This window comes from Coloeus monedula (assembly GCF_965178545.1).
Source record: "Coloeus monedula genome assembly, chromosome: 7".
Classification (NCBI taxonomy): Eukaryota; Metazoa; Chordata; class Aves; order Passeriformes; family Corvidae; genus Coloeus; species Coloeus monedula.
In genome coordinates, this window is record NC_138787.1 from 3,994,014 (window position 1) to 4,017,387 (window position 23,374).

The window sequence follows — 23,374 nt, forward strand, 5'->3', positions numbered from 1 at the left end:
ATAGTTATCCTGTTGTCTTGTGTGTATATCCCTGAAGAGAGAGAGAGAATTTGCAGAGGATGGGGTGTTCTTCACAATATAACCAATAATTCTCTGTTTTTTTACTACATTCTCTTTATTTTAATGGTTTCTGTTCCAAACGTGAAATATCTGTGTGTCTAGAGTTTCTCTATTTCCCTTCCCTAGAATTGTTCACCTTCAGTGAATCACTCTTATGATTCTTGCAGCAATAACGAATTGAAGTGAATGGTGGTGACAAGGATACAGAGTGTTTAAGCAAAATATTCCATAATGGACTAAAGCGCATTCAGAATGAATGCAGTGCTATTAAACAGTACCCTTAGGATGTACCAACACTGAAATTCCAAGACAGGCTGGGAAGAAGTTTGTATCAGGTGTCAAAGGTGGCACCACAGCAGATATGTTGTTCTGAGCATTCTGGATATAAGGACATTCTGTATTGCTTTCTGTATCTGAAGGTGTCCCTTGAGGATGTGTAAATGACTGATGGCCTCTCTAGCTTTCACTACAGCCAAGAAACAATTCATTTCTTCTGTTGTGTGCTGGGAACTCAGGGGAGAAAAAAAAACTTGAGACTCTGGGTAGGGACCATTTGATGAGTCCCAATAATTTCTAAGCAGCAACTTGTTTTTAACTAGGTGCTTTTTTTTGGTGGTGTAATAGATTTTATAGAAGGCTGACTTGCTCATCTGCTCCCCTTAATACCAGAGCACAGGTACTTGAGATAAGGCTTTCTCCAGGAGCCTGCCAAGCTGCACTGCTCCTCGACGTCCCAGCTCCTGAGCTGAGCCTCATCACTTCTGCCTTCTGGCTGGAAACCTGACATAGTTGTAATGTAGCCAACTCTCTTATTTGCAGTTTAAAAACCCTCATCACTGCTGATCATCAGTTCTAGGCAGAACTGATGAAACCTTTGAAGGTGAGGGAATGCCTGTACACTTTTATGAGTCATTACTTCAAGAAAAAGACTTGGTTCTTACTCTGTTTTGTTCTGTTATTGGGTTTTCTTTTAACCTTTCCCAGTTCTTCAAGACAAATGCTTCTGCTCTTTTAAAAAAGCAGCCAGCATCAATACTATCTTTTTGAGCTAACAGAAGCTTTACTTGTGACTCCAGAGGAACTGTAACAAGATCCATTCTGAGTACTTTTAGAATCACACCCTGAAAGCAAAGAAGGCAAATATTAGTTCCCACACACAGCTAGATGAAAGAACGCCTGTAGCAAAGTCCAGTTTTCTTCAAATGTTTTTTGATTCCTTTTGATTTGTTTTGAAACATAGGGAAGGAATAATTTGTGCTTTGCCATTTGTGCTTGATAAATAAGATAAACAGCATTATTTCAATGATGATTGAGAGCTATGTACCAAGGCAGCTTCATTAAGATAGCCACCCAAATTTTACTCTATTTTTCTTTACTTGGGATGAAGCAGTGCACAACTGAACTTTATTTAATTTAATAATTAATAAATTAATTTAATAATTCTCCTCTGAGAAACTCAGTCCCATCTCAATACAATTCATGAGTCCTGTGAAATTTGATTAAATTAGCTAATCCAAACTATTTCTGTCTTCACAGCTTACATAGGTGAAAATATAAACCCCATTATACAAAAAGCCAACAAATACTTATAAAGGTCCTAAGACTTTGGATAACAAAGAACTCAGGTACAGAAATCACCATTTAAAATAGCTGGTAATTAAATACCTGTCTGTGTGTGGGTGCATGCATGTACTATGCACACACATAGGACTTGGAGAAATGAGCGTTGAATTTTAACCCTGGAAATTGGCGTTGAATGTCATTAAATAAGGTATATGCTTCTCAATTTTGGCTCACATGTCACTTTTCACAACCTGCTAGGGAGCCTGAGTGCTTGCTGTGCCCAGCCTTGCTTTTCTCCTCTGCTGCAAATGATGCTCAGTGCACTACAAAGTTCTTTTCTGCACAAACTGTGACTCATGCTTTTCTGGATCCAGCACATGTATGTATTTACTGTTTAAGTCTCAGGTGTCTCCTATCCAATGGAAATCTTGGCTAAATCCACTGCAACTACAGAAGTACATGTTGCTTGGCATTACTGAGAATATCCCAATGACAGAATATTTTAAAAAGAGCTGTTTTACTGTTTATCTAGAAACCTTTGTAGGAGGGAGTGTAAACCAACCAAACCTGCTGTGTGAAGCTAAGCAAAGTCCATCCTAGCAGTAATTTAGGGAAGTCTGTGGAAGTGTGTGATCCTGTAAGACCTGGCTAGCAGCATCACATGCCATGTTTAGCCATAGCTGGCAGGACTGGAGGGTAGCTTATGCCCCAGGAGTTGTGAGGGCTGTTCCACTGAGAGCACCTCAGTAGTGGTCCCTGGCAGAGAATATTTCCAGGGACAGAGGCTGTGAACTGCCATGAGTGTCAGAATCTGGTACATCATCATTCCAGCAGAAACGGCCTCAAAAACAGTTTGGTGCTTTGGCACCACTGATGTTGTTTCCAACCATCAGTAGAAGACATAAAACCTCTCCAGAGGTGTCTGCATGTCCGGAAGAGCAAGTGTCCACCCTCAGAGAACCCCCATGCTTGCTGGGCTTTGGCCATGACCTGAGTGACTGCAGCAGGTTGATGTGAATGCAGTGTCACACCAGGCGCACCTGGGCACCAGCGTGTGTGTGAGCTCAGGGCACAGCCTGTCAGGGAGCTGACACTGCAGGTGCCCATGCTGTTCCTTTCCCCAGCCTGCTGGAAAAGCTGATAATGGCCTGACTTCAGGGATAATTGCACTTGAACTTCCCCGGCTGCTCCAATGCAATCAGCAGAGGAGGAAGACAAAAGGGAGGAGTGAAACGAAGATGCTCAGAAGTAAAATCAGTCCCCTGCCTCTGTGCCTGTTTCATACCTTGGATCTGCCAATTCTGGCAACTTCCTTCATTCACATCAGTGCTAGACAGAAGAGAATATGACCAATGAACTCTGGGAATAAAGCTCCTCTGATTCCCTTCTTCGCAGGTGTTCGTTGTCACATCAGTGCTAAGGAGCCACTTGAAAAGGCCATGGTGTCTTAAACGCTGACAGAAATACTGCAGACATGCGAATCCTGAGTGCTGCTTCTCCTTTTTTCTTCAACTTCTGATCAAATGCATGCAGAAGAGCTCGTGTTGGAGGCCTCTGAATGACACGGTGTCACCCTTCAGATGCACAGAGGCGGTGGCTGCCGGTGCAGCACTTGGATAAACAAGCTCTGCACCAGGGACCACCCGTGCTTCAGCTCTCCCAGGACACAGCCTCTGTGCTGTGCCATGCTGTGCCTGGCATTTTGACCCACACACTGAAATATTTACTGCTTGCACTGCCTTGCCATACTGGTATCTTGTAGCTGAAGCTTTTGGCATTGGTTGTAATTTGAAAGCAGCCTTCTCTTCTATTTACCTGAATTCCGCACTGCCAGCCTGGGGTTTTAAGCTGAGCACCTCGCAGTGGGAATCTCAGAAGCACTTAACTCTCCAAGGACCTAAATTTTCCCTTTATGTTTACGTTACCGAAATTGTTGCTGCAACGCTGAAAATCTATTTTCTCTCCTTCCAAAAATCAGCCATGAATTCAAGCATTGGCCAAGCATGCTGAAGCCTTGCCTTGCAAGAGCCTATTCCTGTTAGCACATCCACTTTTTGGATTCAGTTCCTTAACAGAAGAGCTGGAGCTCTGCTCTTCAAAGGTAGAAACGCAGGGTGCAGTTCCCAGCAATAGTGCAAGAAATAAAGCAGGAAAAAAGCATTAGGCTTCTTGCCTAAAATGCCTCGAGATTAGTAGAGCCCTCTGAGCAGCTTCTGGGAGAGTCCAGTGAAAATCTGGCTGCTTTGATCTGTGTCTTCAATGTTCTCCTCAGTTTTGTTGTTAGCAGGAACTGGAAGAGCCTCACATTTTGTCAGGTGAGCTCTTTTACAGGATATGACAAAGACTATAGTATTAAATCAGAATTTTCAGAGGAACTTTACTTGGAGCTTTTGTTTCACAGAAAAGCTTGTAGAGTTTGAATTGTTGCATTGAGGTCACTTCCATAGCCAATAGCCTATGTTCAAATCAGTCAATAATGCTCTTAAAAGTACTGAAACTATGGATGTGTGTTCATGATAGAGCTGGTAACTGGGTAATACGGACGCAAAAATCACTCTCCATTTTATACTTAAAAAAAAAAAAAGTTGCTTTTCAAGGAGTTACTGAAAAAAAAAAAGCAGTACTGTGTGTTGGCATGTGCCCAGAGTTCTGCAAAATAAACTCTGTGAAAATTAAATCCATTTTAAAGTATTTTCCTGAGCTAAAGTTTCTGCTTAGACTCTGAAGTGCAGTGAGATCTCTGGAAAAAATTCCCTTTGTCGATCTGGCTTTTCAACTGAGTGCCTGTCAGCTGTGAATAAAGCCAGAATTTTTGGCAAGGTACTTTTTCAGACAGAACAACTTCAGTTCCTTGCTCTTCACAGCATGGTACTCCTCTCATTGCTTTGTATCTAATTCAGCCTGTGGTGTGAGAACACCCCAGTTCTGAGCTGTGCAGAAGCACTGCTGCAGAGTTACAGGGAGAAAAGGCTTGGTCTTCAGAGGTGTGCCTGTGACTCAATAAATCCCTTGGTGTGCCTGTGACTCAATAAATCCCTTGGCGTATTCCAGGGAAACACTGCTTGAAAACTCCGCTCTTCAAAACTTCACACTTTTTTGCCTGTTGATTCATAGATTTTTCAAGGGCAAAAGGAGCCTTGAAACATCATTAGCTCTATTTCCTGTATGCAGAGGCCTGAAATACCATCAACTTGCCTGGTGTGGATCTCAGGAACTTCCCTGGCCTCATCTTCCAACCTGGCTCTGAGGTTCCAGTGACCGAGGGATGGGCAAGCTCAGGGCTCTGGTGCTCTGTGCACTCTCCTCGCACTGCTCTGGAGCTTTTCAGAAGTGCAGCTGTCCCTCCAGAAGTTGGTTACTTCCCAGTATTAAAAGGAATAATACCAGCTGCCTTTATCTCTAATCTGAGCACAATTTTAAATTCCAGATGTTGCATCTCCCGCTTTCTCTGGCTGGCTCAAAGAGCTCTTGTAGCCAGCTTTTTCTCCCTGTGTACTGTGTCATCAGCTCACCTCCTGATCTTCCAAAAGCTAGACAGATAGAGGCTCTCCTATGTCTCACAAGGAGGAATTTCTTTCCAGCCCCAGAGTAATTTTAATTGCTCATCAATGTAAGCTGTGTATTTTTCAGTTTGCTTTTGGAAGGCAGAAGCCAAAGCACGTGTGGCATTTTATTACCGATAGAACCAATGGAAGTAAAAATTACATCCTCTGTGTTTCAGCTTCATGTGAGGAGTTTGGTGTTCAGGCAGTTCTGATATCTGTGTGTTTTAGAGACTCCCTTTTTTTCCCCATCAAATACAGCCTGTGTGTTCTATTCTGAAATATGCAATCTTATGTTTGGCTCTATAAAAGTCATTTGGTGTGAGTGACTCCAGCTTACTCACCAGCCTGGCTCGCTCTCTGATACTGGATACTCCTCACTGTAGTTTGCTGGGATTTCACTCTTCCTGTCATCTGTACACTTTAGTGCCTGGGATATTTTAATAATTTCTAAACCTCTGTCTGGAATATTAAGAAGTGCCAGTCCTGGGGATCCCTGGGGAACAACACCCCAATTGTATTATAATTGCTCATTTACAGCTACTTTTGGAGAGTCCCCAATTAGCTGGGTCTTAATGCATTTTTCATGTGTTTTATTAATATTGAAACATAGAGACAAATCTAATTAAATGTTTACCATTTAGCCAGTGCTTTGCATTTTAATTAAAGGAACAAAAAATGGACTTCCCACATGCGTAGCTGCTTATGAAGTCAGCCCTCTGTGCTCCTGGCAATCCAAGCTGCCAGTGACCTTACCTGGGAGCAGGTGTCTTTGGAAGCATTACAGCTCAGTTGGACATACTTATCCCTGTGTTTGGTTGATGGAGGTCAGTGCTGGCTCCATAATTGTCTTTTTAAATTTTTTTTTTTTTTTTTTTTTTGGAGACAGTGTTTTGTGAGTTGCTTTTTCAGGTTAACCTGCCCCACAAACCCCAATAACTGAGTGTTTGCTGAGCCATGTTCTACTGCCCGTTTTCCACATGCTTATCAAAAGGAGTAATAGGGTTTCTAAAATATACTTCTTTAAAATATTACAGAAATTGGAACAATCTGATAGAAACTTAGTTTAGTAGAAATGTCTTTATGTCAAACTAGTTCAAGGCCAAAAGCTCCTTACATTTTTTTCTTAATTGTTATAGCAGAAAATCAGACATGTGGATATAGGTACATTCTTTTCAGCATATGTAGTATATTCTTGTACTGTGTTTCACAAGAAGCGTGAGATGATATGTGCATGGAATTTTGTATCAGTGATAAGCTTTATATTCTCCCTTTGGTACTAAGAGTCTGTGTTTGGAGATGCTGGCAAGGTATGTGGGTGAATTTGTGTACAGCCATTTATTGCAGATACAGAACAAGGCCTGACAGGTGGGTAGCCCCTTGATTTAATGTTCAGTAGTGACCTTGTAATTCTCCACAGAGCACAGTAACTCAGCTTTTGTACCAGTAGTTGCAATATTAGAAATGGATCATTTTTACACAAAGCCACTTACCTGGAAATTTATACTCAGGTCAGACCATTGGGTGTTTAACTCTGAAGTAATTATGTGATAGCTGTGAAGAACAGGAGTTTGTCAGATCCTTGCAATCAAAAGTCCTGACCTTACACCAGCTCTCAGGTGTGCTGTGCCTAAACTGTATAAAATGCTGTTCCATGTCCACATCAGTGTTTTGAACTGGGCCACCCAAACCAGACTTCCGCACAGGACCCGTCCTGCTGTGCTTGGGAAGCCACAGCCACACTGGTGAAATATGGAGTCTTGGGTCAGACTTGGGTCAGAGCAGGAAAAGGATGGAGTCCTTTCCCTCAGGTGTAAAAAAGCCATTGGTTAGTAAGGGTTGAGGAGAGGTGAATGCAGTGAACATAAAAGTACAAGGACAGCTTTCCTTCAGACCAGTGGATGCTTCTGTAACAGGAGACAATTACATGTAAATCATGAGTATTTGCAAACCAACTCCCCACTACTCAGAACCAGGACACAGGTGAGATAACCACGTTTTGTCCAGTTATTCCTGCAAGGTATTTTGTGTTTTTTTCCAAGCACAAGGATTTTGCTCTGTAGAAGGCCAAAGTAACAGCAATATATTTATGTATGCTGGTGAAAAGAAAAGAGGGAAGTGACTAATTCATGCTTAAAGCCACCTTTCAGAATAGCTAGTGTATCATTTTTGGTGTACATCTAAATTGGAAACTACCTACGGAGAAAATGGCATTGCAGAAAGTATACCCTGAAGACGTTTGTTATTGCAGAGTTTGTTAAATTATAGCCTTTCATTGAGGTTATTACTTGAAGTTCAATTAACATTTTAAATGTATGGTTGGAGACCAGCAAACGGGGCCTCAGCAGACAGGTGGTCTGGGTACAGAACATGTTCCCTGCCGCCAGCATCACCATGGCAAAGCCAGGAGGAGAAGTTGTTCTTTTCCATAAAAAGCCACGAACACCTCAACCGTTTTGTGCAGGCTCCTTCCATGTGGCACACGCTTCACAGGCTTACAGCAGTGCACTTCAGCAGCAGTGCACGGTTTCATGGACATCTCAGTTGGAAAAAAAATCTTTTATCAGCCAGACAGAAAGTCCCACAGCTGCCTTTTGTTCAGTCTACATGGAGGTTGCTTCTCCTTCCATTAAGGAATCTCCAGTCCAGACAGAATTTATTTATTTACCTGGAATTGAAAGACAAATACAGTAACAGAAAAATTTGATTTTAAAGAATAGTTTTTGCCAAGCAGATATATCTGAGGATGGAGGAGTACGTGAAATCTAGTGGTACAATGAACTTGATTTGCATCGGAATGGCAAGCTGAACTGCTTGAAGTTGCCTGTAATGTTTTTTCCTCAACCCAGAACAGTGTGTTTTAAATAAAGGGAATCAGTTTAGCTTTCTAATAAATACCTTCAGCCAGCATTTTCAGAAGGGATTTGTCAATTGGTGACTGCCCTTGAAACCGATTTGAAAGGCAAGCAGACGTGGCATCTAATGGAAATACGACACCTCTCACAGTTGAGTTACTGAATAAAAAATAAGTAACGAATGCAAATAGGAATAAATAATGCTGTGAGGGACAGAACTTACGCTGCCAGAGCCTAGCAAAGTAACTGCTACACAGGTGGGGATTTCTAGAAGTTGTGGGCACAGAGAGGAGAGCACGGAGAAAACCAGCATTAACAGTTTCTGAAGAATCTCTGGCATGGGCATCTCTTGGCGCTGAGAAATATATTTTTGCAAAAATACAAGCAAAAATACACAAGTGCAGAACCATCCCAGTCCCTGCCAAAGTGCTGACCAGTTTCACTGAGTATCTTCCTTCCTTCTTGTAGCAGTTGCTGGGTGAAAGTCACCCACCCAGTGGCAGAGGTTACCATGCTGATGTATAAAATATTGCAGTGGTTCTGTAGATACAGCACTGAAGTAGGGCTCCACATAGTGGTGTATAGCAACTGTTGGCAAATGCTTATCTGTTAATGGCAACCTGTGTGTGTATAGTGTATTACTGCACAGCACCTGTTTATGGCAGATTGGTGTTTAAGCAGTGTATTGCACAAGGGAGAGACTTTCAGGCTGAATGAAAGCATTCTTCTCCATTACAGGCAGCTTGTTTATCACAAGCACCGGTGTTTCTTGAAAGTAGGAAACAACCCCCAAATACTCGGAATATTTAAAACATCCTAATTGTGTGGTGATTGCCAGATTTGTAGTGAGTGGGTGGGTGGGGTTGGTCTCTCGCAGCAAGCTTCAGCTGCTCTCACAACCTGCCTTCGAAGAGCTGCTTAGGGAAAGGGGAAGGAAAGAAAGAGTATAAAATCAGCTGCTGAATAGTGTCTGCAGGATCTGGAAGCTGCTGTGTGCCTCCCACCCCGCATGTCCCAGCCCCCCGCTCAGATGGGCTTGGTTGGTGCCTCACAGGGGTGGCTGCAGTGTTGGAACTATCCAGGTGGCCTCTCCCAACACACTGTTCTGCTTCCTTTATCAAACACGAAACCACCCCAAGTCTTTGTTGCTATCACATCTGTGTTTTTTAAGGATTTTGTTAGGTCTGTCTGTTCTGGCAGAAACTCTCAGAACTGTCACGAGAGTTGCTGTCCTGTGGACAGCCTGGCTAAAGGGCTCTGGTCACAGGTCTGCCCGAACTCAGGGCAGCTTCAGGGTCTTCCTTCTGGTCCCTTCACACCTCCTGCAGTATTAAACCTACATGACAGTCCCATCATGCCCAAAGCATCACCTCCTAGCAGGTCTCTGATAGCTGAAGATTGTCCAGGAAATTGCAGTTTGAAATTTGTATTATTATTTTCATTAAATTTTTGTGTGTAGCAAACACTAAATTTAAATATCAGCATATATGTCCAACCATTGTTTTTCAACAGAGAAAGGGCTTCTGTGGTCCAAGTATTGTTTCGTAATAATCAGTTTTGTTTCAAGTAGCCAGAAATACATTTTAGATAATCATATTAAGAGGCCTACCCAAACTTCAAAAACTGGCCTAAAACAGGACTCCAGATTTCATGGGAATGAGGAATTCCTTTCTAGTATTTACATATAATTGAGTCAAAAGCTGATTACAATATTAGCACTTCTAAATACACCCTGCCAGACTCTAGGAATACTACAAGACATCAAGAAAGAATAAAATGAATTTTAAAAGCCAATTCAAGTTCTTATTTCCTTTCTTTGAGGTTATTACTTTGTTTAAAAAATGAAAACTGTATGTCCCTCTGTTTGAACTTTATTACTGCTTTGGCTGCATTACAGGAAATTATAACGGGACAGTATTTTGACTTATGTGGTATTGACTGACTTGATCTGTTTGAAGAGCTGCTACTAAATCCACACAAGAACACTCCCAGATGTGTGTTTGAGTTTGTTGAGAGCCTCCTTTGAAAATCTCCTCTAACAGTGCAGGAATTTTTCTCCCAGCGCTGCACATTGTGTCCCTGAAAAAGCAACTTATATCTGCATCCTTCCATTCTCAGCCCAGTTATCCATCGGGCAGTAAAGTGCTGCTGCTCCTATGGACAGAGACCTGGCTCCAGATTTATTCCAGGCATTGCCACGGGTGCCCATGGGATCCCCTGCTGCTGGCTTGTTTGTGGGTTTGGATTTCCTGTGCTGTCACACCAGGAAAGTGCCAGGACTGAGAGCCACGAGGTAGTGACCTCGGGAAGGATGCAGGTGTCAGTGCAGGGCATGGCAGTCACTGCTTCTTAGACAGGAAATGCAGGCACTTCCAGACACCTCCATGCAGGGGGAAATGCTGAGGTGAATATAAAGGCATAGAAGATGTTGGCTTTCTATGGTCTCTGTCTGCTGGAATCTGCAGTGCCTTCCTCTCACAGACCTGTCTTCTGCTCACACTCAAAATTTTGTCAGTAAGATGGACTTTTCTCTCCTTTTTATCCACATTACCAGCTCAGGAGTTCTTCAGGGTGTGGGAGGGCAGGGTTCAGTTTCCTCCTTGCATCCAGGCATTCAAATCTGTACATCCTGGTTCTCACCTCCCAGTGGAAACTGCCCCAGGCTGGTCTTAGTTGGGGTCTTTTCTACTTTTTCTGTTGAAATTCTGAGTATTAAGTAATCATTAAGTTAAATACAGATATAGTCCTAGGGGTGTTCTGATCCATGGCTCACTAGTGATCACAGCCACAGAGCTGTGGGGCATGAGCCCAGGAATGGTTGTGTGCTGTGCCCCGCTCTCTCCCTTTGAGGCTGAAGAGCTCCCTGTGCCAGGAGAGCTGTCCTGGGGAGTGATGGCTGCCAGCTTGGTGCTCTCCCCTTCCAGAGAGCAGCCCCCAGACTGTTTCTTGGCTTGCTGACCCAGGAGCACAGAGCCTTCATCACGGGAAGCAAAGGAGAGAACGAGACGCCTAACTCCACACCCTGGGTGAAAGTTCACATACAGGTGGCAGAATAGCACCCTCTCCTTCCCCACAGAGGAAAGGGAAAATAAGAGTTATTCCAGTATTTTGAAGGGGCCTGTGGTTGAGATCTCTGTGCTTTGGGGATGGTCCACTGGAGGGACTGTGTTTCATTCTGACCCCAGTGTAGACCCCCATCAGCAGGGACCGGGCTGCACTTCTGCTCCTGCTGCACTGTGGGAGGAGGGGCAATTACCTATGGATGATTTTTTTAACAATAATGATTACAACAGAAGGATTCCTGAGGCTTTGTTGTTCTTGATGAGCCTGCCAAGCAGCAGGTATGACTTGACCTATCATTTTAGCCTTCTGGCTGTGTCTCCCCATTTGCTCAGCATCCCTGTGTGCATGTTCAGGAAGGCATTTGATGCTGATTGGAACTAATTCACCATCACAGTGGGGGGAATTCACTTATATTGCTCCGTGCTAACAGCTATAAGCAGTGATAATTAATAGCTCCTAATTGCTTAATCAGTGTAAAGTTTTAGTCTATGTCATATGTGAAGGTTTTTATTTTGTGTGGATGACTAAACCCCCAATTAATGCATCGAGTCACACAGCCTTACCAGCACTGTCTGCTCCAGACAGAGAAAAATAACCAGTGTCTTCATTACCCCCCTCAGGTCCCTTTCTGTAGTCATTACCGTGGCCTGAAGACATTTTTCTGTAGCAGCTGCAGTAACGTTACAGTGAGCTCCCTATCAGCTCAGAGCTGTCAGCAACAGATATGAATCCACCAGCCTGAGCCCGTTCAGTGCTGCTGACATGCTCTTCTTGACTTTCCATTTATTCCTTTACCTCTGGTGGCCAATCTCTCTTAAAATCAAAACTGTCTGCCACCAGCGTATCTGGCAATACTCTGTAATTTTGCAGTTCTCAACAGATGCCCGGTCCCTGTGCACATGCAAGGATTGTCTCCATCCCACATTACTCAAGGAAATGCATCCCTCTTTGGTATTCAGTTTTTGTTTTCTTCAGTGCTGGCTGAGTTTTATCTCTGCTCCCTCTCCCTGCTCTCCCTCACACTGTCCGTGTATCTCTTTCTGTGCCTGTCTTTCAGGGCATATCTCTTGGATTGTTTTCATTTCCCAGACCTGTTTCCCAGGCCAGTTTCTTTTCAGCTGCCTGTCCCTGAGTCCCTCTCCATTTGTGTTTGTCTCTTTTCTTATCTGCTGAGGAAGATGAGGGGGAGATAGAGGTGTTGACTGGCAGAGCTGGAAGTCCCTGTTGGAAATGATTGTGAGCGGGAGTTTGCTTCCACCCTTAGTGAGCTCCAGGCTGGATGCACCCTCTTGGCAGGTGGGGTTGGGCTCTAGGGAACTGTTGGATGGATGGATGGATGGATGGATGGATGGATGGATGGATGGATGGACGGATGTGTGGATGGATCCACAACAGGTGCTGTGCTTTTCCACAGTGTAAGTGCTCACTGATGAACCCTATGAGAGTTTTGTCTGTAAAGGGATCCCATTAATGTTTGTGCAGGGTGTCTCCATTGGGCATGGAGACTTCAGGAGAGAAGCAAACATGCAGAGAGGAGACAGAAAGGTCGGCTGCTGCCATTTATCATAATAAAAGTAACAATACCAATGCAGGTACAGCTTGTTAAAGAAAAGCCTGAATTTTATGGGACTAATCCTACACTGGAAAACTATTTGGTGATAGATTCTAAGGTGAATTCATCTGACATGAGTGAAAGCCACATAGTTTTTTAGCAGTGGAATTGACCCTTAGATTTCTGTATCCCATAATGCGTTACAGAGAGGGAGAGAAAATGAGCACTAGGTATTTCTATCACATGTTTTCTTCTTTTACGGAAAGTTTTACTTTTTCTTGCACCGTGTCTCTCCTGCCATAAGGGAAGGAAATCCTGGGAAGTGTGAGACTCTCTTAGGTAATTAACTTTCAAATTGATACGAGAGATCTGAAGGCTAGCACAGGGCTGGTAGGAAATGCAAAATTATTTTTACCTAACAAAGAAGTGTGAGTGAATGAATGAATGTGTGACTATAGGAATAGTCAGACAAGGACAGGGAAAGCATTATGGCCTGATAAAGGCAGAACAATCCATCACAACAATAGTATCTTTAATTCTCCTTAATGCTCTGCTGAGGTGTTTGAATTACATGTTGATTTTGTTATCTATACCTACATAGAACTAAGGAGTTTAGCTGCCTAGAAAAACACCACACAGGCATATTCAAACCTTCTGTCTCACCTAAGCCATGCAAAGAACAGCCTGGGACTCTTACCACAGAGTATACCTGGAATTTCTTGGACTTCAGGGCTGGTTATGTCTAGAAACATCTCTATGGTGTCTCTAGCATTTGTGCAGGAGTGCATTTTTCAGGTAAAGGATGAGTTTCTAAGCAGCTTACAGAAGCTAATAAATGATTTATAACTATTTTGATAATTAATCAATTATTTTAGATTGTTAGGTAAGTAAAGAGGGTGCTTAAAACTATGGCTTGTAACCATCTAAGCCACTTTATTTTGTCTGTTTACTTGCACTTCAGTATCAGTGTGTTGCAGATATCCTAATACTGAATGATGATTTATTAACCTGATAGAAACAATCTGTAAATGTAAGTTCTGTGCAAAGTGAGACACTTCTCTTATTTCTGCTTTTCTTTGTCTTGGTTTGAAAGACAGGTATCTGCTAAGGAAGGCAGAAGCCTCCCTTGGAATGGCAGATGCAACCCCCCTTCCCTCTGAGTTATTATAATTTTGAAATCAAGGGCTTTTAGGCAAAGATGTGGGAAATAGGAATAATAGTTCTTTACTATTATATATCTATATGTGTATAACCAGTCAAACAAACAATAACTATGGCAGTAACAGCAAACAATCACAAACCCAGTGCCAGCCTTCTCGGCTGTCAGGCTATTTCCCCTCGGGTGCAGTTCCGCTCGCAGCCGGCAGGGGCGCTGGCGGCTCCCGGTGAGCAGGGCAGGTGCGATGGTTCCCCCGCGGCTGCAGGGGGCGCTCCGGAGCGAGCTCGGGGAGCACGCGGCACTGGTGCCCTGGGATCCCGGGAAGGGATGGAACAAAGGCTTCACAAACCCCTGGGCAGCCGATCCTGGTGTCCGGCCGGACCCTCGGGAACAGCAGGCTGGAGCGGCAGGGACGAGCACAAATCCCGGGTGGCAGACGAGATGTATCCAAGCGGGGAACCCCCCGGAGGTCTGGGCAGGCAGAGTGAGCACGGCTACAACGCAGCGAAGGCTCAAAGCAACAGCAGGGCAGGGTGGCCACAGCCTGGCTCCGAGTGGGGCAGGGAAGGCGGGCTTGGGATCCCAGGGCTTCTCCAGCAGAAGGAAAAGTGGCTGAAGAAAGAAGCTTCCCTCTCTGTCCTAACGCCAGACCGAACTGCCCACACACCCAGGTGAAACAAAAAGAGCAGCCAGGTCTTTTGTTTTTCTTAAGTACCTGGCCATTTGTTCCCCTAGTAACATGTATTGGGGGGGGGGGGGGAATTCCTTTAACAGAAAAAAACCCAAAAAACCAGGAGACCTCCTAAAACCCCAACATCCTTCTACTGAGAGGGGTCTGCTCAAGGCAGCTGGCATAGCTGATGGGGAGGAAGCAGTGTTTCTTCTCTGTATGACACTGAACTTAGAGCTAAGAGGAGGACTTCATTTTTCTTGTCTCATCAGTAACTTAATCCTTTGCGGTTTTACTGTTTCTGAAATAATAAAGTCAGTCTGAAGTCAAAGGAAAGCCCTTCTCAATTCTCAGGAAAACACAAGGATGAAGTAACCTTGGTCTTTCCCAAGCTAGTGAGCAAACATTTTCTGCTGGTGGCTTTCCCTGGCTGGGAAAACAGAAGCATCTCTCACAAATAAAACTCCATCCTGGAAATGACAAGGAAGGTGTTCTGGCCAGAGTCTGTAATTCAGATCTGTTGCAGTAGTTTTACCCAAGGGAAGACAGCCCAGGAGACAAAACATTGGTTTTCTGTGTGCAATTTGCCAAAGCAAAATTAATTCTCATGTTCCAGTGGGAATCTGCCCTTTCTTAACCTAGATTTCATAACAAAGCCTGTGAAAATTATGGAAGCCTCCAGACTGTCACTGTGTGTGCAAAACAATGCTACTATTCAGGAGCAGAAATGTACTCCAGTGTCCCAGCTGTAATGGGCAGGAGAATTTTGTAGGTTCTTCTCTTCCTTATCTTGCTTGGAAAAGGAAAACACAGGGTTTCTCTAATGTGCCTTCACTAATGTGCAAGAATCAAGTGAATGGGCCAAGGTTGTGCCCTGCAGAGGGTTTTTTTGGCCAAATTCTTTTAGCCCTTTCTGCTGTATGCTGGAGGGGTTTAGAATATTTTAGACACAACGAATGACAGGAATGATTTATGCCACAAATTGTTTAATAATTTTTTTTTTTTTCAATTCTGTTGCCTCACAGTCTAAAAATCTTAAGAAATATATACAGGAAGATCTGTGAGTAGTGGTAGAATTTCTCCAAGGGCCTTGTCAACCTTAGGGCCAATACATTTATTATCATTTAAGCCTGACATAGAGATATAATTGTGAGATCTGCTCCTCACATGAATGCTTGTTATGCTCCTGAGTGCTTATGTTGACTTCCACAGGACTATTTTTGTTTTAATTTTGCAGAGCTGGTCTTTAATGTGTTTCAATCTGTCCTTATTACAGGACAGATTTTCCCTTAGTGGGGAAAACCAGGTGGAATACAGTGTGTTGTGAGGGCAGAATCTAGACCAGTTCATACTGAGAGCAAAGAAAGTTATTTTTCTCTTTAAACAACCAAGCCAATATAGATACACTGTTTGGACGGAGTTTGGTTTTTAATTCTCAGTATATTTGACCTTCAAAAGGACACATAACAATGCAATTCAGAGGTGTGCTGCCTACAAGCTCAGCTCCTGGTTGTGTCTGTACAGCTGAGAAAAGTGAAAACAATGAAACAGACACTTTTGAGTTCCCAGTGAGAAAAAAGGAAACTGGCAGCCTTTTCTTGCTTTATTGTTAAATATCTCTATTTAAATGCAAATCATCATCTGACACTGCCAAACAAAGTCATGTACCAGGCAGCAGGCATGCAAGTTAAATTTTTTTTTTAAAATTATGTTTTGAAGATGCTGAATTGCTTTTATTTCCAGGAGGAATAGAGGTGGCTGAATAAATTTTTGGCTGCGTACCGAGGATCAGCTCAGCACCTAGGAGCTTCAGATATGAAGATTTGTATTTTAAGAGCATCTTTTACAGAATCTCTAGTTAGGAATCACTTGGAGGTGATGCCTTAGGTTTTAACTTTTATATTTTTCAAATCCTGTACTGCCTGGTGTGTAACTCTGAAGTTTCATGTGGTCTGTTAACTTCTGCTCTCTCATGCTAGGCAGACATAACAAGCCTCTCTAGGTTTCCACCTCAAGGACACCAGGTGCCAAAATGTGTAAACTAAAGCCTAGAAGGGGGGCAAACTTGGGGCAGTTACATCATTAACTGAAGTTATAATTGGAGAATTAACCCTGATACACAAATGGACCAAACTTATAAAAGTGTGAAGAACCCGTGACCCAGAGTCCATCTTGGGTGCAGCCTTTTGACTGCCCAGGGTGTACCTTTGAAGGCCCTTCAAATAAATACCTACTTTTATTCTCTTATTTTTGTCTAGTCTCTGTTTTTACATGGCCACCTCAAGGCATCAGAGGGATGCTGAAGTTTTCTTCGGTGTTATCCCACAGCACATGTTGCAGTGGAAAGCCCAGTGTTTACAGTATGGTTTGGAATCGGGTGGAATCCAGGGACAAAAAGGGGAAGGACAGCCAAACTGCAGCCTTACTGTGCCTCAGGAATGTGTGGTTGAAAGTGATCTGTGCAGTGCTTTCTGGTGCTGGATGCAGGGCCTCCAGCTTTCTCCCTGCACTCCAGACCTCTGAGCCTAGAGAAGCATGAGATTGGACCTCAAGGAAGGATTGGGATAGAGGAGACTCTTGCAAGAGGAGGCCCCTTTCTGGGTGGGTTGTGGCTCCTCCCGAGCTGCCCCAGCAGGGATGCTCCGGCTCAGGGGAGGGCCAAGCATAGCCCACAGTGGTGAAGGTTCTCTGAGTGTGCATCCATCCCGCTCCTCCTGCTGATCAGGAATAGCTAGTTAATAAAACCCACTTCCAGGGGAGCATTTCTATTCAGTTCAGCAAGTACCCAAATCAGCTAACAACCTGTATCTTATCAAGCCTCATCTGCTGAAATTCTTCCTTCAATTTGCTGTTTACCTCGCCTTTTTAAACTTTCATTCTTATAAATCAGTGTGGATATATTTGCTTTCTGTGCAGGGTTCCAGTAGTCTCTTAATAATCATAATAATTGTTATTACTGATTAAAGTTTCATTATTCATGCCAGATGGAGTGCCCTCCCTGTCAGCCAGAATGAATTTGCATTTATGTAGGTACAGTACATTTGTGATCTAAATAAACATATGGTAGAAGGTGACAGCAAATTATGTGCTGATGATGTCAGCAACAATGTTTCCCAAGTATAATTGCTTTAAATGAACATGAATGCAACAAGGAGCTGGTAGTTTTAACAAGGTAGTTGGCATTCAGTGTGGTAATTACCAGTCAGCATCATCAATGGCACCAGGAATGCCAAGGGAGGAATGCTGGCTTTGAAAAATCAGTGACAGAGAGTCTGACTTCACACAACCATCACGGTGGGTTTGGTCAGCTCTGTAACATCTTGCAGGTGTGAGCACACTGCTAGCAGAGGAGCAGTGTTTGTCTTTAGGGTGATCCAGCCTTAGCTGAGAGACGTTTTGCACTTTCTCCGACACCGTCTCCCATCAGGGCATGTGGCAAGTATTTGATTTAGTGTAATGGAGCAGTGTTAGCAGCAGCAGCTGTTAATACACGATTAAAAGGATTGAACCTGGATCAGGTTCAAAGGGGAAATTCACTTAGCAGAATCTCAGCAGTATTCAGTGATGGATAAAAGTTTAATCAAACACTAGGTTGGGTTCCTGCGATCAAAAGCGCAGCAATAAGGACTGTGCATAGTCTTCCATAAGCTTTACATTGGATTTCTCAGCTCATCCCATCAGCTCTGGCTTTGTGAAGGGCTTTGCTGCCTGCCCCTCAGGTGCTGCCACACCTGGGAGTGCACCTAGACTTTGGCCATGTTCAGATGGCAGCCATGGAATGGGGTCTCCATTCCCTCACAGCCCAGACTGGCGTGGGACTGTCTGAGCGCACTCTCCAGTGGTGTTGAACTGCAGCCAGAAGAGAACATTCCAGCTCTTCTCCTTGCTTGCCATTCCCTCTCACAGGGGTCAGCATTTTCCCATGACATGGACATGTGAACTCAACTCCCACTTCAGTCCAAGTGGATTTCAGTCACTAATCACTAGGTAGTTTACAAAACCTACCACTGCTAACGCTTCTTCTTCCAGCTGTATTTTACAGTGAAAGCCCCTACAGTTCTTTTTCTTCAGGGACTAAACCTGTTAGCATGTGGAAAGATGATGCAGAGCATCATGTCCAAGGTCTGAAGGAACATGAGGTTCCTTCTGAAGCACAACCACAGGCAACTAAAGAACCAGCAGCCAGAAAACAGGAGGTCCTGTGAGCTTTGCTGGGGTTAAGTAGTTGCACAGGGCACATTTCCCTTACCATAATTTGGACACGCAGACCATGCAAGTTTGTGGGGAAGAGGGGTGGCTTTTAACCAAAGGCATTGGGTAGAGTGTCCCATTGTTCAGATGAAATTGGACAGGAGGTAGGTAGCTGTGTAGCCTTTCCAGCACAGCCATCTCTTCTGCTGTGGAAGAATCAGCAGGTCTTACAGAGGCTGGGGAAAGCAATTGCGATAGTACTGAGTGATGACATTGTACCTCAGTCCTCCAGACTTGCTCATACTTCTTTTTGTTTTAAAATGCCCCAGTCATAATGCATACCAGAAAGGTATTTAGGGTATAAAACATTTAGATAAGTATCTGTATTTCATATAAGTTTGACACCAGGTCTGGTTATTTAGGTGGGCCTTTTTTACAGGCACTGCTGCAACCTTGCTAAAGCTTAAAAACCTTCCAAAGACAAGATGGACTCTCCTCTTCAGCATTTGCTGGATGTTAAAGGAATGAAAGGAAGCCACATTTCCAATCTCTCTCTTTCTGTCTGTCCTGCAGGTGGTCGTTGCCACAAGTCCTGCACAGGACGGTGCTGGGGACCAACAGAGAATCACTGCCAGACCTGTAAGTGTGTAAGAGTGAGAAACAAAGGATTGGAAAACAATGTAGCAGAGATCCTACATGTTTTTTCTTTCAGTTGTGAAGGGATGCTATGAATTCTGGGTTCAGTATAACTCTGAAATATACAAGGGTTTTTTTTTTTTCCAATGTTTTTACCAGTAGATTATCTGTTTTATTTTCCACCCATGTGAATGATATTTTTCTTTCCTCCCTTGTGCTTTCTAAAACTGCTTACACTAACTTGAATTTTCTTTTCACTACTTGGTAGCAACATGGATCACAGCTCTTGAGAATATTGATGGTTATTTTGGAATGCACTGAAATGAATACTGCAGGAATAGAAAAAAACTACAAGGCAGATTTGGAGATCTTTAATGACCACCTGACACTGCAGAGTTCCTGATGCCAAAATGCTCTGTTAATTTCGATGGCAGCCTGGGAATATTACTGATCTTGCAGAACTGTTCTCTTTATAATAACTTCAGAATGTATTTGAGTTGTACTGAAAGAGAGAATAATAGTTTTTTTGTGAAGGAAGTAGTAAGTGAAGGGTTACTCAACAATGTTTGTCCTCTTGAATATAGAGAACATTAAAATGAGTTTCTTCCTTGAGTGTTTTAAGCTCCTTCACATAGGCACTAAAGAGCAAGAAGTACAGTCACAATACTAGCAGATAATAAAAGAGGAGAAAATTGAGAGCTTTTTCTACAAGTTTTTTTTCTTTTTCCTGCTTCCAAGAGGGTGAAAACCAGTTGCTTTTACTGGAGTCACTCTACCTGGGAAATTAAGTGGTTGCTGGGAGCTCCTCAGCTTCTTCAGCTTGTGCTTGTTTTCTTGGCTGAGTTGTAAATGGGTGGAAGGACTGTGACAAATGAGCCACTCCCAGATGAGCACCTCAGCTGATCTCTGTGCTGAGGAGAGTCAGCCCAGTGTCATCTGCCTCTTTCCTGGGACATGGTAGGAACAGTGCAGCGATCCCTTAGGACATGTTGTAGGACTAAGTGATGCAGAGCAGATTCTTCTTTGTCTGAATTGAGCTAGGACATCTCCTTCCTTTGCTGGCAGTCTTTATGAAGGCCCCAAGGAAGTCATTGCTCCTTACCAAGAAAAGAAGTAGGTTCTGGGTTGTGTGCTTAAGTAGATAATGGAAAGTGACTTAAACCCTAGCTGACCAAATTATTTTATATCATGGTTAGAAGTAATCCATGTTTTGGTTTTTTTCTCTGTCCTAATAAGAAGCTTGTTTGTCTATTAAAACTTTGTAAACAGCTGCATAATCCATCCAAGCATGAGTAGATTTATTCAGGCCTTCTGTGGTTAGCCTATCCAAGAATAGTTTAAAATCGTGGCAGTTACATTCCATAAGGAGCCCATGATCCTGGCTCAGGCCGTGTCTCCAGCCTCATGGTAAGTCCAACCGTGTGGCTGCAGAGGTCCATGTGGCAGGATCAGCTCCCATGGTCTCAGCCTCTACAAAGCGCTGCTCTCAGATAAGTGAACTGATTTGGTGGATTAATGTAGTAATACCAGGGAGAGAAAAGCTTATCTGCAGTGCTGTGAAGGCAGGAGCTCAGCAGGGCTGCACGGAAGGTTGGCTCCAGGAGTGAGAGCTCTCCCTGCCTTCACAGTGGCTGCCCTCACAAATCCAAACAGTGGGGACAGGCTAAGGCACAACCATAGGTTAAAATAATTAACTAGGAAAAGCCATAACCCATCTAAGTTTCAGGGACATACACCGATCACACTCTTCTACTCGAGTAGCTGCTCCACATCCTCTTACCTTCAAGCCCACTCCACAGCCTGTGATTGTCAGGGACAGGAATTAATTTTACATCACAGACTTCCTCTTTGCCTCCATGACCTCGCTGCACCTTGGACAAGCAGCAGGATTGAAGGAAAAGGCTGGCAGAGGGTATTTCTTCATTGTATTCTCACAATGTGTTTCCTGCGAACTTTGGGAAGAAAAGAGGGAGAATTTGAGTAGGGACTCAGAACATAGAAGTGCAAGTGGGACTATGCTTTTGCTGCCTTCATTTCTGACTTTAAAAGATGTGCTTGGCTTTCAGGCTGAAAAATGTTAGATCCAACCTGGAGACAGGATGAGTGGTGTTGTGCACATTGTGCCCACCTTAACCCTGTCACCTTGGGGATGCACGTCTTTCCAACACTTGTAGGAAAATACTCCAGCAGTGCTACATCTGAGTGCCAAACCATTTTGATCCTAGAAACAACTCAGAGCTGCATTTCAATAATTTCTTTTTTTTTTTCTTGATTGAGGATTGAAGCAAAATATTCTAATGAGCCCCCCTCCCAAGATAAGATTTAAATTATTTTCCTGGGTAAGGATAAAAAATGAAAGATCTTAATCTGTGTCTTTCATTTCAAATTACATATGGAAAAAAAATCTAAATCCCTTTGTTTTTTTCATGAATATCATCTACCTAGCTGCTTCTTATGTTGCCTTCCAGCAACATGTTTGTTGCTAACTCTGTCTGAAACACCACCTGCATCTAACTCTGTTCTAATGTCTAAATGTGACAAGAAAATTCATGTATTTAAGAAGACAATTAATAGGAAATTTAAGGCAAGCTGTTCTGTCAGGAGGTAGAGAAGATGAAATTCCAGGGTACTGTTTTACACAGTTAACAATCCTTTATTCTTTTATAATTAAAATATTAGTAGATATTAATAGGAAGAATTTGAAATCTAGATGATATAACTTGTTTCAGTGTCAGGAAAGGCTAATGTGAAAATACTTTTAAAAGACTATTTTTCAAAGGATATTGGGCACACGCTGAATAGCATGTAAACCACTCTAAATAAAATCATAATAACAAATGGTTTGGGAAGGCAGTAATCAAATTTGAAAATCTATGGTTAGGTTGTTAAAATTTTTGCTGTTCATGTCTGTTAAGAGTTTCGTGTGGAAATTGAAACTTTTACAATTCAATACATTATTAAAGTGACAGATTATGCACTTTTCCCAGGAGGAATGTAACTGAAAAGAGAACAATCTAAATTAGAATATAGACCCAACTAAGGGAATGCAAAAAGACAAATATAACCTATAAATCAAACCTGGAACATGAAACATTTAGCAAATGTCAAGTGCTCCATGACTGTGTGTGTGCACAGGAGTGTGGTCTGAGCACAACTGTATTTATACAGTCCTTGTGCAGCTGGTGTTGCTGAGGAGAAGGTGCTAAATTAGAGCAGCAAAAGGTGAGCAGGAGCCTGGAGGGGCACACAGAAAGAGCTGAACCAGCAGCTGGGATCAATCAGGGAAACCCAGCATTTCTGCTTGGACCCAGCATCTTTAATTAAAACTCTAGTATTGCTCTAATAACTTTGCATGTTTGTAACACTTTCATTGATTTCAGTTACTTCCCATTTTTTCCTTCATAGATTTATGGTGTCCTGACACAATTAAAGATGAGGGGAAAATATAAAGGAGACTGATGTTTTGCACACGTACATAAGGTGGTTATTTCATCCCATCCCCAACACAGCTTATTGCTCTGAAATGCTGGTAGAGGTTGACAGTCTCACCCAGAAATCCATCTCAATGCACAGCACGTTTTTCAGGACTTTGGTGTTTGTCCCGTGGTCCTGGTCCTGACTGTGACAGTTCTGTGTAGTTGAACCCTCCAAATTCTTGGGATCACACACATGATCTGTAGGAGTGCAGGCAGGTAGTTGTGCTGACCCTCAAAAGATCTGCTTTGAAGCTTGGGGTCTCAGCTGTGATTAGTGAGGGCCTCCTCATGCTTGTGTTGGGTGAAGATGTGAGTATCTAGCACCCGAAATGCCACATTCTGGGTAATATCTGTAATTCACTCTTTCACATAGGTCTTGAGTTACAGCTATAAAATCAATTAATTGTATTTGGAGGAAAGTGTTTAGGGAAAAAAGCTTGTTATCTTTTTAAACCAGTGCAGTTATGTGTATTTTCTGTGGGGTTATCCCCTGAGAATGATTGCAGGCAGCTGAACTGGTGAGTGATATTTATTTGCGTCTGAGCAATCAGATTGTTTCAGGCCTTCAGACAATACACAGAATTGCCCTGTGTTTGTTTTGTGTTGG

General features: G+C 43.1%; 1 protein-coding gene across 2 annotated transcripts in view; it reads left to right on the top strand.

The window, feature by feature from the left end:
- Nucleotides 1-23,374, top strand: part of ERBB4 (erb-b2 receptor tyrosine kinase 4) — a gene marked incomplete at its 5' end in the record, with an annotated part of 570,202 nt that overhangs the window by 381,197 nt on the left and 165,631 nt on the right. For both annotated transcript variants that reach the window (XM_082284612.1, XM_082284613.1), the window contains one exon: nt 19,229-19,294. In XM_082284612.1, the coding sequence (XP_082140738.1) occupies nt 19,229-19,294 (66 nt within the window). The remainder of the gene's footprint in view (nt 1-19,228; nt 19,295-23,374) is intronic.